The following is a 15,125-nucleotide window of genomic DNA, read 5'->3' as shown; positions in this document are numbered from 1 at the left end:
TGCCCTATTTAAAAGCCAAATAACTGTTCATGCATTATTTGTTCATTATTGATAATTTGCTTTATTTTTAATATGTTTGTCTCAAGACATTTCTGCTAACTTCCTGCATTCCGCCTTAAAACACAGTGCAGCTTCTCTATTCTCTTTCAAATCAAATATGTTTAAATTTCCACCTAAAAGTAAGTACGATCACTATTTTTGCAGAAAATAATGCTATATGTACATGAAAGGGGTTCTTTAAAGCCATGGATTGATTCCCAACAGAATTATAGGTCACTGTTTTTGTTTTATAGTGTGCAACTTTACCTGTTTGGTTCAGTCTCATCACTCTCGTAGCCTTGTTCCCAACTGTTTTCAGCATAAAAGACCTAAAAACCAAATACTTGGCTAACATCAAACAGCAGATCGACAACTTTAGCAACTAGCAGAAAATTAGCCTGAAGCTATAATCTAGTACGGTCCAGAAAATAGCAACATTTGAGCTGTACTCTGTCCCTTTTCAAAGAATTTTTTTTTTTTTTTTAAAGATTACTGGCGTATTTCGGAGCTAAAGAGCCAGATATCTTTTTAGAAGGTGGTGGAGACCAAACACAGAGCTAAAAGAGAATGAATATTGGATCACCATCCATCAGGATGCTCCCACAACTCGAAATAATTGAAAATGCTGCTTTCCATCTGCTGCATGTGTAAATAAGAATCTGTTGCCTCACACATTAGCCAACTGTACAACATGATCATATTTTTTGATCACAGCCGGTGGCCCCTAAAACAAATGATTGCTTATTTCAGGTTTCAAGATGAAACGATTAGTCACCAGTAATTACCGGATTAGCCACTATTTGCAGCCCTGTTTGCGTCTGTTTGAGCAGTGAGAGTTATGTGGTAATGTAGCATAAATAACAGGGCTGTTGCTATGGTTTCCTGCAGTTTACCACACTTTGTGCACTGATTTATAATTGTGGTGAAACTGCTGACCAGAACTATGTCTGAGTTATTCTGTTATGTGATTTTAATGGATACCTGCCAGCCAACCAGAAACATCCATTAATCGCGCACACTTTCTACTTTCTTAAAATCATTTACTTTCTTCCATGTTCTCGAGCGGAGAAATGAATCGAGCGGAGTGAAATGAAAATGTTGATTTAATTCCCGACGTTTGCCTGATTTGCATTTTGGTACGCAGCAGCAGGACACAGCTGGGCTGCTCTTCCCACCCTGAGTTTTAAGTCCACATGGCCTCGAGGGGAAATGAGGCAAACCACGAACACTTCCACACGCCTTATTATAAGACTGTATTAAACTGTGTAACTCGTCTGTGTTCGTTGTGCATGTTGATGCTTCCTGTACATAGAATACTGTAAGTATTTGACTGACACTGTGTGTACACTTTACAATACAAAACGCCACTCTGTCTAACAGTATCACTGTAACCGTAACTGGTATGTTGCTGTAACATTTGTTGTTGACTAACCTACCTTTTTCCACTCACACACAAGTTTGTTTGTTTTTTTTGTAAGTCTCGTCATTGCACTGGATGTGTCTGAGAGAAAACGATCAGAAAGGAAAACGTCTGGGGAAGAAAAAGGCAATGAAACAAATAAACAGACGCAGACTTTGAAAGGCGAGCAGGATGGAGGCAGAGGATGAAAAGAGGGAGGTCTTCTGCTTTTGTTTTTTGTTTCCCAGTGCCTTGGCTCTGTGCTCTGTGGTGAAATACACTGCCGTTTGCTGACATGCTGTTTCTTTATTTTCTCTGTGTGGGCGTCTGTGTGCGTTTGAGTGTGTATGTGGCAAAGCAAGAGGTCAAGACCCTCTGAGCTGGAAAGTGAAGCGTGGTAGAAAGATTTAGCGGGGAGGGGGAGACCTCGGAGGATTTTAGAAAAGTGCTTTGAGTTGGAGAGAGGAGAAGTGTGGGTAAAAAAAAAATGAATTCAAATATGTTTTTCTTATGTCCTGAGGCAGTTTAATCAGTATTTATGAACACGAGAAGCTCTCTTGCAAAGCCAGAAAGCAGAGAGTTGAAGCTCCTGATAAGTCGTATCATACTGATGTACAGGCTGGGCTAAGTGTAAGTCCTCATTCCACATAATGTAATATGAAGCTCATCAGCCAGAGCTATCAGACCGCTGGGCATGAGAGCAAAGCTGAAGCCGGGCGATATCTCTGTTACCCAGCAGAGTCTGACCTTTGCTTTGGCTTTTAATCAGAGGAGCTCTGCTCCATAACAGACTCCAAGTCTCAGGAGAGAGGGAGGGAGCCCAGAAACAACTAGAGCAGAGTTTTGGTGTTGTTTTAGAAATCACTGGTTAACATAGATTTATTTACCCAGGAAGCGAGCAGAATGTAATTTAGGGTCCACACATGTGGAAGCTCATGTGACGAGATCGCCGTGCACCGAAAAGCACGGGAATGACCTTGTGAATGGGTAAGGCGCAGACTGGGGGAGGGACAGACAAAGGGAGGAAGAGGGAATACAAGAAAAAGTAAGAGGATAGAGGGAGGGAGGAGGGGGGGAGAGGAGGAGGTCATGTTTCCTCTGTTGAGCCCACTTCCTGTCCTGATCCCAAAATGGAGCGACTGTAAGAACGACATCCCTCGGCCTGTTTCGATCGCCTCCCCTCCCCTCCCCTCCTCCTCCTCCCCCCTGCCTCCCTCTCCCACACACAAACTCAAACACACATCAGAGAAACCCAAACCAGCCTCCCGCGGCATCCGACAAAGGAGATGAGAGGAAAAAGCAGGGAGCAGAAAAATATATCCCCAGTGGTCTCCGAAACATAAGGAAGCGTTCGTTTACAGAGGCACAGAGGCGCAGGACATTTTGTCCTCAAGTTGCACTTCAACATGTGTGTTTCATGTGGAGCCTATAGACTGTACGTGTGTGTGTGTCTGTGTGTGTGTGTGTGTGTGTGTGTGTGTGTCTGTGTGTGTGTGTGTGTGTCTGCATTAAAATGTGTGAAGTCATGTGGATAGTTTAATGCAGGATAGTGTCATACTTGAATACAAGTCTGTGTCTGAAGGGACTTGTTTTAAATGTAAGTCTATTGTTACAGTATTCTAACATGTAAATCTCATGTACCTGAACTTTATTGATCTTGAAAAACAAAACAAAACGCAAAGACATTCTGGCTTGTCCTAGAATGTAAAAAAAAACAGTTTTTATCTTTTTTTGTCCTTCTACAGTTTACAGCTATTTTACAGATTTTCCCTATTCTGTTTAACTCCAGATAATAACTAGTAAAATCACAGAATTTTTGTTATTAATTAATATAATAATTTTTATATTAATTAATATAAAATAAGTCAAAACTGTAAATTACATAACAAAAAAATCGTTCTTTTTTCCAAATGGTAATTCGTTCTTTTACGTTTGACCATAACATTACACTACTTTAACTTACTATTTAAATCTGCAAAAAAATAAATAAATAAATAAATTATAAATATGTGTTGTTATTTGAAAGAAAAGTTTTGTATATTAAGGAATGAAAAAAATTAAATGAGTTTTTCTGTCTCAACCTCCAGTTCCTGTATTTTTCACAATTTATTGTTTTACAACGTTTGACTGTAAAATTAAACCATTTTTCATTTAAACCTGCAAAAAAAAAAACATTATTTTATAGATGTTTACTGTTATTTTCAGCATTTTTTAAGGTCACAATATTTCACAGATTTTCACTGTGTTTTTACAATAGTGTTAACATTGTAGTAGGACAAACACAGGCCAGAATTCTTTACCTTAACTCTACAATAGTCTACTACTACAAACTCGATCTCATTATCAAGTTAATTGAAGCAATGTGATGTCTGTCCCTAACTCCAAGAATAGAACTGAGCATCAAACATTGAACAAATATTTATATAAAGCTTCTCGTTCGTAAACTCTTTGCTGAATACTTTCCATGTTATCCTCTAACTGTGCCACTCCAAACCTCCAGGACAAAAATGTTTTCCTCCTCAAAGAAGCTGATTCAGATTCTCCGAACAGCACTTTAAAAGCTATAAGATTAACTATAAACCATTTTCTTTATTCTATACCTGACTGTGTGTGTATAAAGAAAACATGGTGTCATCTTTCTCTGTCATGGTGCTCAGTGTGGCTGTGTGCCTGTAAACTAAATGAACCCCTCCACAGGTATCCACCTTAAAGTTGACTTATTTTATTTAAATTTCCAAATTATGTTGCTTCGTGTGCATCTACAAAAAAAAAAAAATGCTGTCAGCCCAACAACTTTCATTTGTCCTACACAAGTTAAAGACAAAATCATCTTCCTTTCACTGAAAATGTAAAGAGAGAAAGGACTTCAAATTTTAAAGCTACGACCACAGACTATCTATAAAAAGGATTTTAATCTGTATAAACAGTCGACTGTCGGCACGTCTAATTTTGCACAAAGAAAAACCAAAGATAATGTCACAAGCAGTGATTTCTTACCTTATTTTCTGCAGTTTATATCATTCCTCTAAATAGCAGCTATGCAGTAAACTGCAAATAAAGCTTCTCTACTAAGTTGTAAATGTCTAAACATAATGTTTTTTTTACTCACTTGTTTCTTCAGTTCAGTGAACTACATGCATGTTGGTGAGCGTTTGTTTATAGAAAAGCAACAAAGGAAACGTGGAGGCAGCCATGTTTTCTTTTCCCACTTGGTGCACCAACTTCCCACTTACAAACACAAATTATTTGTCGCAACACACATACACTGTACACAAAAGATGGGGTCTGAAAAGCAGAGTCAAACTTCCTTTCTTTCCCCCCTAACAGTAAGCAGACTTCTCTGGTTGCACAAAAACTTAGTCTGATTGTATAGAAGTCTATGAGAGAATGAAGCTGCCTCTCACTTAATTTGTTACCTCTGTAAACATTTTCCAAATGACTTTATGGTCTCAATCACTAGTTTTATATCTCCTTTTATACAGCGTGATGTTTATGTTGTGAATTATGGCCCCATTTAGAGTAAAACAGATAACAAAGCTGGGTATGTTTAAGGGGCGGGGCTACCTTGTGATTGACAGCTCACTGCTGTATCTGCATGCAGTGTTCTTGAGCTCTCATTGAAATTTATCCCTCACTCATCAAAGAAGATTTCAAAAACAACAACATGCTGATGAACAAATGTCAAACTCCAGGCTTCAGAACAGTAGTCCATAAAGCAATGGGTGATGTCATGGTGACCAATACGTCGTTTATATACAGACCATGTCAACGCCATAGCAACCATCAATTACCGCCCAGAAGACTTTTAACAACCACCTAATAATACCCTCGCTACCGGTCAGAACACTTTCCCAAATTTGTATTAACGAGCAACCACTCCAAAGAGCACAGTGGTCCCCTAGCAACCACCTGTAAACACACAATGAGCCACTACACACAACCTGCTGGGCTGTAGTAGGTCCTGCCAGACCACAACCGTAAGCGTCTGGCAAAAACTAAGTGACATCACAGCGACCCAAGCAAAATAAAAAAAGATATTCTAGCACCACCTTTGCAGCCACATGCCAAATGCTTTGCAACACCTGGTGCTGCCTCCACCACAACCATCGACACCTTAACGGATCGCACAGCAACGACCCTAAAATACCCAGCGACCGTAGACCACAGAAACCACCTTGATGTCTTACGGGCAACCCAGACATCGGCCGAGCGGTAATTTGAAATATCTGTCAAAACCTCCTCGCGGCCACGTGGCAACCACCCAGCAATGACCTCCACATCGTTAAAGAAAACAGCTCACCTCGCTGTAAGTGAGCTGCTTAGTCAGCAAGCCCACGTAGATTTAAAGATGCCTTTTTGCTATTCATAGTCTGCTACTCAGGTTATGTATCACTACATTACATTACCCCCCCAAAAAAAGTGAAATTTCCCAACAGTCTGCTGACTAGTCAAAGATACATGCATTTATCTGATACGGGTTTGACTGCGTGCATGGCTGCATGTGTTCGAGTGAAGTCAGTCTCATGACTCTGGTTAAGCAGATGTTTCCCTGAGGCTGTTTTGATTGGACCTACAGCCGAACTCTGATATTTAATAATGATGAGTACTCCCTCTGTTTCGGCCTCTCTCCTCACACACACACACACACACACGCATGCATGAGGGCAGACCAAACGGTTGAATCATATAGCGAAATATAAACAACCAGTGGTTCATTAGCTGATGATTTGGCCATGACACATCGCTGCACCCCGGGCCCTCACATCATTAAACCACTTCTGTTTTAGTTCACACTGACAGTGGAATTAACTGATGTCTGACATCTTATCTTCTCCACAGGATGTGTTTTCGAGCGCAGATTATTAATCAGGGGAAGAAACACGTTCACATATTTAGACGATACGAAGCTTTAAACTGTTGCTTTACAATCCAGTTTACTGTAATAAAACAATTTAGTGAAGTGAATATCCCACCGTATGTTTCACCTATTACTAAGGAAAAGGTCATTTAAAGGAACAAGAGAGAGATGTGCTGAGCAGATGTCTCCCTCTGTGGGTATAAAAGACATAATACAACAGTTTTCTGCAACGTTCAGCTCTCGTCTTTTATCTTGCGACTCAAAATAAGTTAATAAAAAAAACATGATGCAACATCAGTTTAGTCTTTTCTACCTGCTGACATTTCCAAACGGTAAGTACTTGTGGCACATTTTTTGTCTCACACATGCACAAAAATGACATTTTCACACCAGCATAAACAACTGACTTCAAAGAATGGAAATGTCTGGAGGGCGTGTTTGCTTTTTTTGAAAAAAAAAAAAAAAAAGTCCAAAACAGAGAGAAAAAAAAACTCTGCTATCCATGAGACAAACCTTTTTTGTCGTTTTATTTTAGGACTGAGGCCTCAAAATTTAAGACCTTCAATAATAATTGGTGAATCTTGAAGTGTGACTTGTTCAAAGTTGTCATCATAAGTTGGGAACAAGCTCCTATGATTGGAGATACATGTTTGCTGATTGGTGATTTGATCGAATCCAGAAAAAGTGTTTCCATTGTAGACGGTGCAACCGTTGTTGAAAAATCAGACAGTCAAAAATCAAATGTCAATGAATTTAAATGAAACATCTCCTGTGTTGTGTATCACTTGAGATTCCCCCAGTAGATGCTTCTGGGCCGGCACGACTAAATAGAAATTTAAGGAGAGAACTACTGAACATAAATTTGCGATAAAAGTTGAAAATCCACAGATAAAAACACATCTGTCATGTGAAATGACCAAAAATGTTGTTCTATGTTCATGTAAGACTAAATTGCTCATTATAAGAAGCTGTTTGTGATGTTTTTCAGGGCCTTCAAAATAAGGTTTTTATTGTCATTTTTTAACTTCAAATCTTGCTTCCCCTACTGTCTCATGCTCACACAGTTTGTTTTGAATGAAGTCATCACCAACTTGTGATAAGATTTACGGCCGTGGATTACTATTAATCTTTGCTTCTTTGCTTTCTCTGTCTCTGTTTACAAACTGAAGACAAGACTTGCTTCACTTCATTCTTTGGCACACCCAAAGCCTCAATTTAATTCACTTATTCCCCTCCCCTCCCAAAAAAAAGTACAAAGGTTTGATTCATTCATTCTGCTGCAGAAGTATAAACAAAATTGTTGCAACAAGGAGTGATTTTGTATGTCTCTAAGAGAATTTAGTGGCATTTCATGGGGCTGTGCAGGCTTAGACACTAAAGCAATGCCAACATTCAGGAGCAGTAATACAGTGAAACAGTACTGCAGTTCGGTTAAACAATATGAAATCCATGTGTGTCTATAGTCTGAAATAACAAGAGTGATCTACCTGTCATTTTTACATCACTACCCGCTCACTCTGCTCATAAATCAGACTTTCACAGCATATGCACACTGTCCACATTTTAACTGCCTCAGTCTTTACTGTGATGCCCAATGCGCTGCCTTTAGTGAATGGCACAGCTGAGTACAGTCAGTGTAGCTACCTTCAGGTACACACACACACACACCACATACAAACAAATAACAGGTCAATATCTTGGAGTCTTTCTCCAGAAGAGCCAATAGAAGCACAGCAGCAGCAGAAACCAGGAGAGGAGTGAAACTGTTTACTGGTTCAGTGGACATTCAGCATTGTAACACATGTTCTGGTAACAGCAACATAACCTTTCATTTTTGTTAACCCAGTCGACCAGCGTTACCTACAGTACTGCGACAAAGTTCCTACATTTTTCAAATTTCAAATAAAGTTTGTATCGGCAACCTGAGCGTGAGATCTCGTTACTGCACGCACTCACATTACTGTCACGTTAAAACATTTCTTCTTACTTGAATGTACCGAGAACATTATGTGCTTTAGATAAATTGGGGCAGAATATTTAAAATGTTCTGTAACAACTCATTCCCTATTTCATTTAGTTGTATTTCCCTTAAACAAAAGTATTTTCATTAAACTATAGTTTAAAACATTAATTATTAACATTATTTGTTATTTAACATTTAAAACGTTTCGTGTCTTGTCTATCCCAGACGTTTATTTCGCAAAACTTACAGCCGAGAGACTTTGCTGAACATCAGGACAATTTACGTTGTTAAATTGCGGAGGTAGGTTGTGATTTGGACATACGACACCAACACAGAGTCCGATGGCAGATTACGCCGACAGCTACCCGAGAGAGAAGGAAGCGCAAACGGTGTGAATGTAAACAAAAAAGGGGGGGAAAGAGCCGGGATCCATGCTAGGCTAAAGGCTAACCCTTCCAGACCAGCAGAACCGTCCTCCTGCTCTCCAATGTCCGCTCTCTCAACAACAAGCTGGACGGGCTACGTTTGCTGAGAGAAACCCGCAGATTATTCGGCTTGGATACGGCCACATCTCCAGGTCCTGGACTTTCTGACCGAAAGACCCCAGTCTGTCCGAGTCGGAAAGAACATCTCCAACTCCATCACGCTGAGCACTGGATCTCCTCAAGGTTGTGTACTCAGTTCACTGTTGTTTACACTGCTGACACACAACTGTGCAACCACTAGATCATCAAGTTTGCTGATGATACCACAGTGGTGGGACTTATTCACAAGAACAAAGAATCAATGTATAGAGATGAAGTGAAACACCTAGAGGGCTGGTGCAGCAAGAACAACCTGCGGCTCAACGTGGACTAAACGAAGGAGTCGACTTCTGGAGGCCACGTCCTGAGCTTGCTCCCCTCAGCATCAGCAGCTGCTCAGTGGAGAGAGTGGAGATCATCGAGTTCCTCAGAATGCAGATCTCACAGGACCTGAGCTGGAATAAGAACACCGCAGTGATCATCAAACAGTCGCAGCAGAGACTGCATTTCCTGAGGAGGCTGAAACAAGCCTCTCTTCTTGCCAGCATCCTCAGGGCTTTTTACAGAGGTGTGGTGGAGAGCGTTCTGACATGCTGCCTCTCAACATGGTCCTCCAGCTGCAGTATGTCAGACAGAAAAGTTCTGCAGAGGATAGTTAGAGGAGCTGAGAGGCTCATTGGAGTTTCCCTCACCTCTGTCCAAGAACTTTTCCAGAGCTGCTGCAGGAGTAGGACACTGAACACTGTCAGGGACTCCTCACACCCTCTCCATAAACTGTTTGAACTGCTGACATCAGGCAAACGTTTCCGAAGCATTAAAGGAAGAACCTCCAGAATGATCAACAGCTTCATACCACAAGCTGTTAGAACACTGAACTGCTGATCTAGATATGCAAACAGCTGTTTGTTTTAATTGCTTTAGGTTATTGGATCCTGAAGAAACACTCTTCTATCTTGCCTGTCCTACTGTGTATGTACAACAAAATGACAAAAAACTTGATTTGATTTGATTTTAATACATATGCATGCAGCCTGTGGAAGAGTATAAAACAAAATACAATAAAATTAATTTATAAAAACAACCCACGGCATATTAAAACTTTTTTCACAGCACTGTAACTTCTTCCCTAAAAACAGTATGGACTTTACAAAAGCAATAACGGGGTACTGTCAGGGCTTTTGTTTTGTTTTGTTTACTTATCCGTGTGCCATGGAGTGCGGAACGCAGGGTCGTGTGCAAGCTACTTGGAATTAGGGGGCTGATAGTAGGGTTGGGTCCAGCCGGTGAGGATTAAGCGGTTAATAGATAATGGATGGATAGTAGGGGTGAAACATTCTCTCGTGGGAGCAGATCTGCAAAGCAGCATACGTGTGCATCAGTAGTCGTGGAAACCGTGAGGTGAAGTAGCTGACGAAGCCTTTGGGCAGCTCACCGAGAATCTCCTTCACCTTCGGCGGCAACCTGTGGTAGTGATGCTTCTGTAATATTCAGAATGCATAAATGTAAAACCCCATTGGGCGTGTCAAAATGTTTCTGCTTGTATATAAACAAATCAGATTTAATGCAAGCACACAGGCTGACCTTGTTCCTCATTGCTCTTAGCAGTTCTCTGACTGAGTATCCTTTATATAGCCTGAACCGGCGCAACTCTGAAGTGAACATAGAGAAAAATGGCATTAAAGAGTGCTGATAGCTTTGTTATCCTGCAAACCTTGAAGTTACGTGACTTTAAATGGCCGTCTTTTTGCATGTGTACCCATCCTTAGAGGCATAGAGATGCGCATCCTCCAGTCGGTTCGGACCACTGCTCTTCTTGCAGTCTCCAGTCTCACCACAATCGGACTCTCTGCTGGCTCATTTTCTATGCGGTCATTAACATCCTTTGAACAAAAACACGAAAAAGCAGTTCCCAGAGTCAGCAGGCAGAGGATTGATACTTAGCAGTTTGATACTAAGCAGAAAGACACTCAAGTATAAAGCTGTCTCTTCGTGTGTCTGTGACCACATGACCACAGAGAAGTCGCTGAACACACCAGGAAAAAGTTCAGCTGCTTCTCGGGGCTCCAGAGGAATGGATGTTTGAGCACACAGGCCGTAGAGGGGCGTGACTCCGCCTGCGCGCTGATCATTTGCTCAATCAGATCCGCTGCTATGACATCATCTGATAGGAGAGAGATACCAACATTTTGTCAGGTGAGTCGAGTATCATTTTGTGTTGCGGTTTGATTTGAGCTCCGTTTATAACAGTGGACCTAGATTAAATCTTCAATTTCATGCAGAGATATTGTGCTAATTGGATTTAGCGCAACCATTCACAAACATCTGTGGAGATGACTGAGCTGGTTTCTATTTTTGAGCTGTACACTGTCATGTATGATTTCCACATTTCTATACACTATAATTAATGGGACACAGACATGAACAGTCCAAGACGGAGACATCCTCACCGTGTATGTCGTCCATGAAATGTGAGAGGGAATATTCTCCTGACAAGATGTTGACCTGTCGCCTCAAAGCGTCTCCAAAAGGGTGCTGCCCCCTGCTGACCACGTAGTAAAACACACAGCCTGCAGAGAACACGTCCACCGCTGCTGTCTGGAAAGATGAGAGGCAATGATAGTTTGAACATTTAAGTAGATGTTAGGACTTAAAAACAGTGGCACAGACAAGAAGGGGTTAAAAAAAATCAAGCTGTAGCTACAAGTGGACCTCGTTTATTGTCTGTCATTGTAACCAATTTGATTAAATGTTCAGAGAAGTGTGATGTGTGTGTGCACCCTCCCGGTTTAGTTCCAGGTGTATCTCGTAGCACTTCTGGAGCGTTCCACCCTTCAGTTCCTGGTGTTCCAGAATGCAAGGAGAAGCTTCTCCGACCATTTGGGATCTTCTTACAGAGACCAAAGTCTGAGACGAGAGCTTGGACCTGACCCAGAGCACTGGGACCAGAGAGGAGGATGTTTCTGGGCTTCAGATCACAATGGACTAGATGTAGAGGTGGGTGGGCAGAGAGGAGAGAAAAAAAAATGCTTATATTTAGTTGTGTGAGTAAAGAAGAACTAAAATGTAATCTGTTACTGATCTAAGTTTTATGACTTGTATGTACCACAGACCTAAATTGAGCGAGTGGAGGTGTGAGAGGCCACACATGGTCTGTTCCAGCACAGTCACAGGACTCAGGTCGGAAAAGCCCGACGGATCCTCCACATACTGCAGAGAATACAAGCAATAATAAACACTTGAGTTGGGCGTCAATTTAGTTTATATTCGAGGTGAGATGGTAATAACGAGGCCCTCCGATGCTGACCTGTTGCAGGGTTGCAGCACACAGCTCGGTGGCGATGTAAGTGTAGAGGTGGTCTCTCTCTGTGCAGAAGTACCGGATGACGTTGGGGTGCGTGTCGGACTCTCGGAGAAGCTGCACCTCTCGCTCTGCTACCTCAAAACACTCTGGTAGGATTCGCTTCACAGCCACATGGCATCCATAAAATGTACCCCTAAAGACCCAAAAAACATTCCAACATATTAAGCGCAAATATGGATGCATGTGGTTCGTAACAGAGCTCGTCTTAGAAACCAAACAAACTAACTAAAACTAAACAATGCGTGCCTTGTATCAAAGCTTTAAATTCTTTGAGTGCTGACAGTTTTCCAAAGCACACCATGTGTTGAGTTAATTTTTTACTTGTAGCTACTGATAAAAATTCTTTTCACTTGAAAGAATAAAAGCCAACTAGGCTTTTGTCATAGCAGTCACTCTGGCATGCCACTATATGAAAAGTACAAGGATAAATAATAATTATTAATAAATTATGGCTGATTTGCTGTTGTGCACACTTGCTCAATTTCATGCCGTCTCCCTTGGCCACATAATATTATTGCACTTGTACTTGCTGCTATGACAAAACAAACCATCAAAAGGCAACCTTTCTAATATTTATGTGCATTATGTGTATTACACAAAGACTGCGTAACCTAATCTTTGTGGAGATATTTACTCTTAAGCAGGGACTATTTCAAAAATGGTCTCTCTCATGATGTGTTCAGTGATGCTGTAGTATCTAAAGCCTGACATACAGCTGAAAGCAGCCTTTCCAGACGCTCTAATCCAGAGGTATTGTGTGTATATTTGCACACCAATAGGTTCTGTGGGCCCATGAACCTGCTGTAGTGGCTGCAGGTGAGCCTCTCTGCTTGGCTGACTGAACAACGGAGTGAATGAGGGCCTCACACAGACTGGACACTTCCAGCTTCTTATTCTGTCAGAGCTACACTCACAGCCAGAAAAAAAGCACCTCTCATTAAGTTGTAAAGTATAAATACAGCAGCAAGCTTCAGGATGAACTTCTCCCTTTATCCAGCAGAAACTTAATGACAAAAATAAAGCTTCAAGGGTCCCATTTTCTGCAAGGTGACTCGACAGTTAGCATCATTGCCTCGCAGCAAGAAGGTCGCCGGTTCGCATCCTGGTGAGGACACCCGGGATCTTTCTGTGTGGAGTTTGCATGTTCTCCCCGTGCAGTGTAGGTTCTCTCTGGGTTCTCAACATGTTGAGGATAATTGGTGATTCTAAATTGTCCGTAGGTGTGAATGTGAGTGTGCTTGGTTGTCTGTCTCCAAGTGTAGCCCTGTGATAGACTGGTGACCTGTCCAGGGTGTCCCCTACTTTCGCCCTAAGTCAACTGGGAGCTCCAGCTCCCTGCGACCCTAGTGAGGATTAAGCGGTGTGTAGATAATGGATGGATGGATGGGTCCCATTTCTTTTTCCTTTAAACACCTTCTGGTTTTTCATTTCGACAAGCTGCTTGATTTTTGAACAGTCTCTTCAAACATACAACAGTTTAATCAACAATTAACCATGTCTCTAAATGCAGTGTAATTTTACAGACATCTGTTTAAAAAGTTTACCGTAGTTCAGGCAGCTTATGTGTAAATGTACAAGTAAGGGCAGGAAGCCAGCATCAGTGTAGACCATCTTCCTTGACTGAAACGATGCAGCGTTGCACGTTGTCAGTGAGTCGATGCAGACTCGCTGTTGGAGGGTTTCATCACTCATTTCCACTCCCTGTTAATTTGTTTGGGATGGCGCTTAACGTGACCGACCATCAACGCGAATGAGCAAACACACTGGACTTTGGATAGGGAGAGGATGTGGGAGGTAGTTTGACAAAGGCCCTGAGTGTGTAGGTGATGACAGGAAGCTGCTTACAGCTACAGGTTAAACAGCCGGCTGACACTCCTGTCTCCACTTTCAGTCAGCCAACCATGCTGTGGTGTACACCTTTGTAAAACACTGTAAATAGTATCATGCAGTTATCTATAGCAGCCCTGGGCTCTGTGGGGGGTGGGTAGCAGTTTTTAGTTTGATTTCTCTCCTTCCCTTTTTAAGTATGTAGCTTTAGCTTGATTCACTTCGATATATTCTGTTTGGTATTTTGCTATTAGCCCACAATGAAGCTGTCTAATAACTGTAAGAAATCTATACTTGAAGGGCTATATTTGTTGTTGGTTGTGCTCGGGAGCTGAGAAGAGTACACAGGTGATAGAATATATTTTAGAATATGTCATGCCAGGGTTTCCTGGATGGTAGGAAATCAGTTTTATGAGATGCTATAGAAAAAAACTGTGAACTATATGTGTTTTGCACTAATGATCTTAAACAAGCAAATCTCCTGTTCTTGGATTAAAGTCTGTTCTACAAACAGTTGAAACAGTGTTTTCTTAAGATACACATACTTTACCTGAAGACAGAAGTTCCTGCTGTGCCGTGTCCAAGCACCTCAGAGGGGTTGAAAGAGATTTTCCCCACCTGCACCTCCTCACTGTTTCCTTCTGAAAGAAGCAGGAAAAAACAATGAAGCAAAGAAAAAATAATCTGAATTCACCAGTGCAGGACACACAATTTTATATTTTCAGATTTTTTTTCCAACTCATATCCAGATCAAGAGTTTAAGGACAGAGAGGGTCGTATGCTGTACATATCGTGAAGCCCCTCGAGGCAAATAAAAATGACTTGACACAGTTGGGAGTCATACCTGCTGTGGGTTTGTGACCATCCATCCATCCATTATCTATACACCGCTTAATCCTCACTCGGGTCGCGGGGGGGCTGGAGCCTATCCCAGCTGACTCAGGGTGAAGGCAGGGGACACCCTGGACAGTCGAGTCATTTTTATCTACATCTGAAGTGTTACTGCTGTGACTGTGAGGACTAGGTGGGGGGTCGGGAGATGCAGGCAGCAAGTCTAGATATAGAACAGTGAAGACATACAGTATGATTGTGGACTAAATTTTTCAGTAATCAGCTTAATCACGCAGTAATTAATATATTCAATATTTCTAGGC

At 41.5% G+C, this 15,125-nt stretch overlaps 1 protein-coding gene across 1 annotated transcript in view; it reads right to left on the bottom strand.

Annotated features, from left to right (window-relative positions):
• Positions 1-10,081: 10,081 nt before the first annotated feature.
• ern2 (endoplasmic reticulum to nucleus signaling 2) overlaps positions 10,082-15,125 on the bottom strand; it is a 16,296-nt gene continuing 11,252 nt past the window's right edge. Inside the window, exons 14-24 of the mRNA XM_008284413.1 lie at positions 14,948-15,025; positions 14,816-14,842; positions 14,522-14,612; positions 12,088-12,277; positions 11,894-11,990; positions 11,567-11,765; positions 11,231-11,379; positions 10,817-10,944; positions 10,540-10,663; positions 10,365-10,432; positions 10,082-10,261 (exon numbers count right to left, since the gene is read on the bottom strand). Of these exons, the coding sequence (XP_008282635.1) occupies positions 10,082-10,261; positions 10,365-10,432; positions 10,540-10,663; positions 10,817-10,944; positions 11,231-11,379; positions 11,567-11,765; positions 11,894-11,990; positions 12,088-12,277; positions 14,522-14,612; positions 14,816-14,842; positions 14,948-15,025 (1,331 nt within the window). The remainder of the gene's footprint in view (positions 10,262-10,364; positions 10,433-10,539; positions 10,664-10,816; positions 10,945-11,230; positions 11,380-11,566; positions 11,766-11,893; positions 11,991-12,087; positions 12,278-14,521; positions 14,613-14,815; positions 14,843-14,947; positions 15,026-15,125) is intronic.

The sequence above is a fragment of the Stegastes partitus genome, unplaced genomic scaffold (genome assembly GCF_000690725.1).
Source record: "Stegastes partitus isolate 25-593 unplaced genomic scaffold, Stegastes_partitus-1.0.2 Scaffold357, whole genome shotgun sequence".
Lineage (NCBI taxonomy): Eukaryota > Metazoa > Chordata > Actinopteri > Pomacentridae > Stegastes > Stegastes partitus.
The sequence above is the reverse complement of the archived record's forward strand: the minus strand, read 5'-3'. Positions and strand labels throughout refer to the sequence as shown.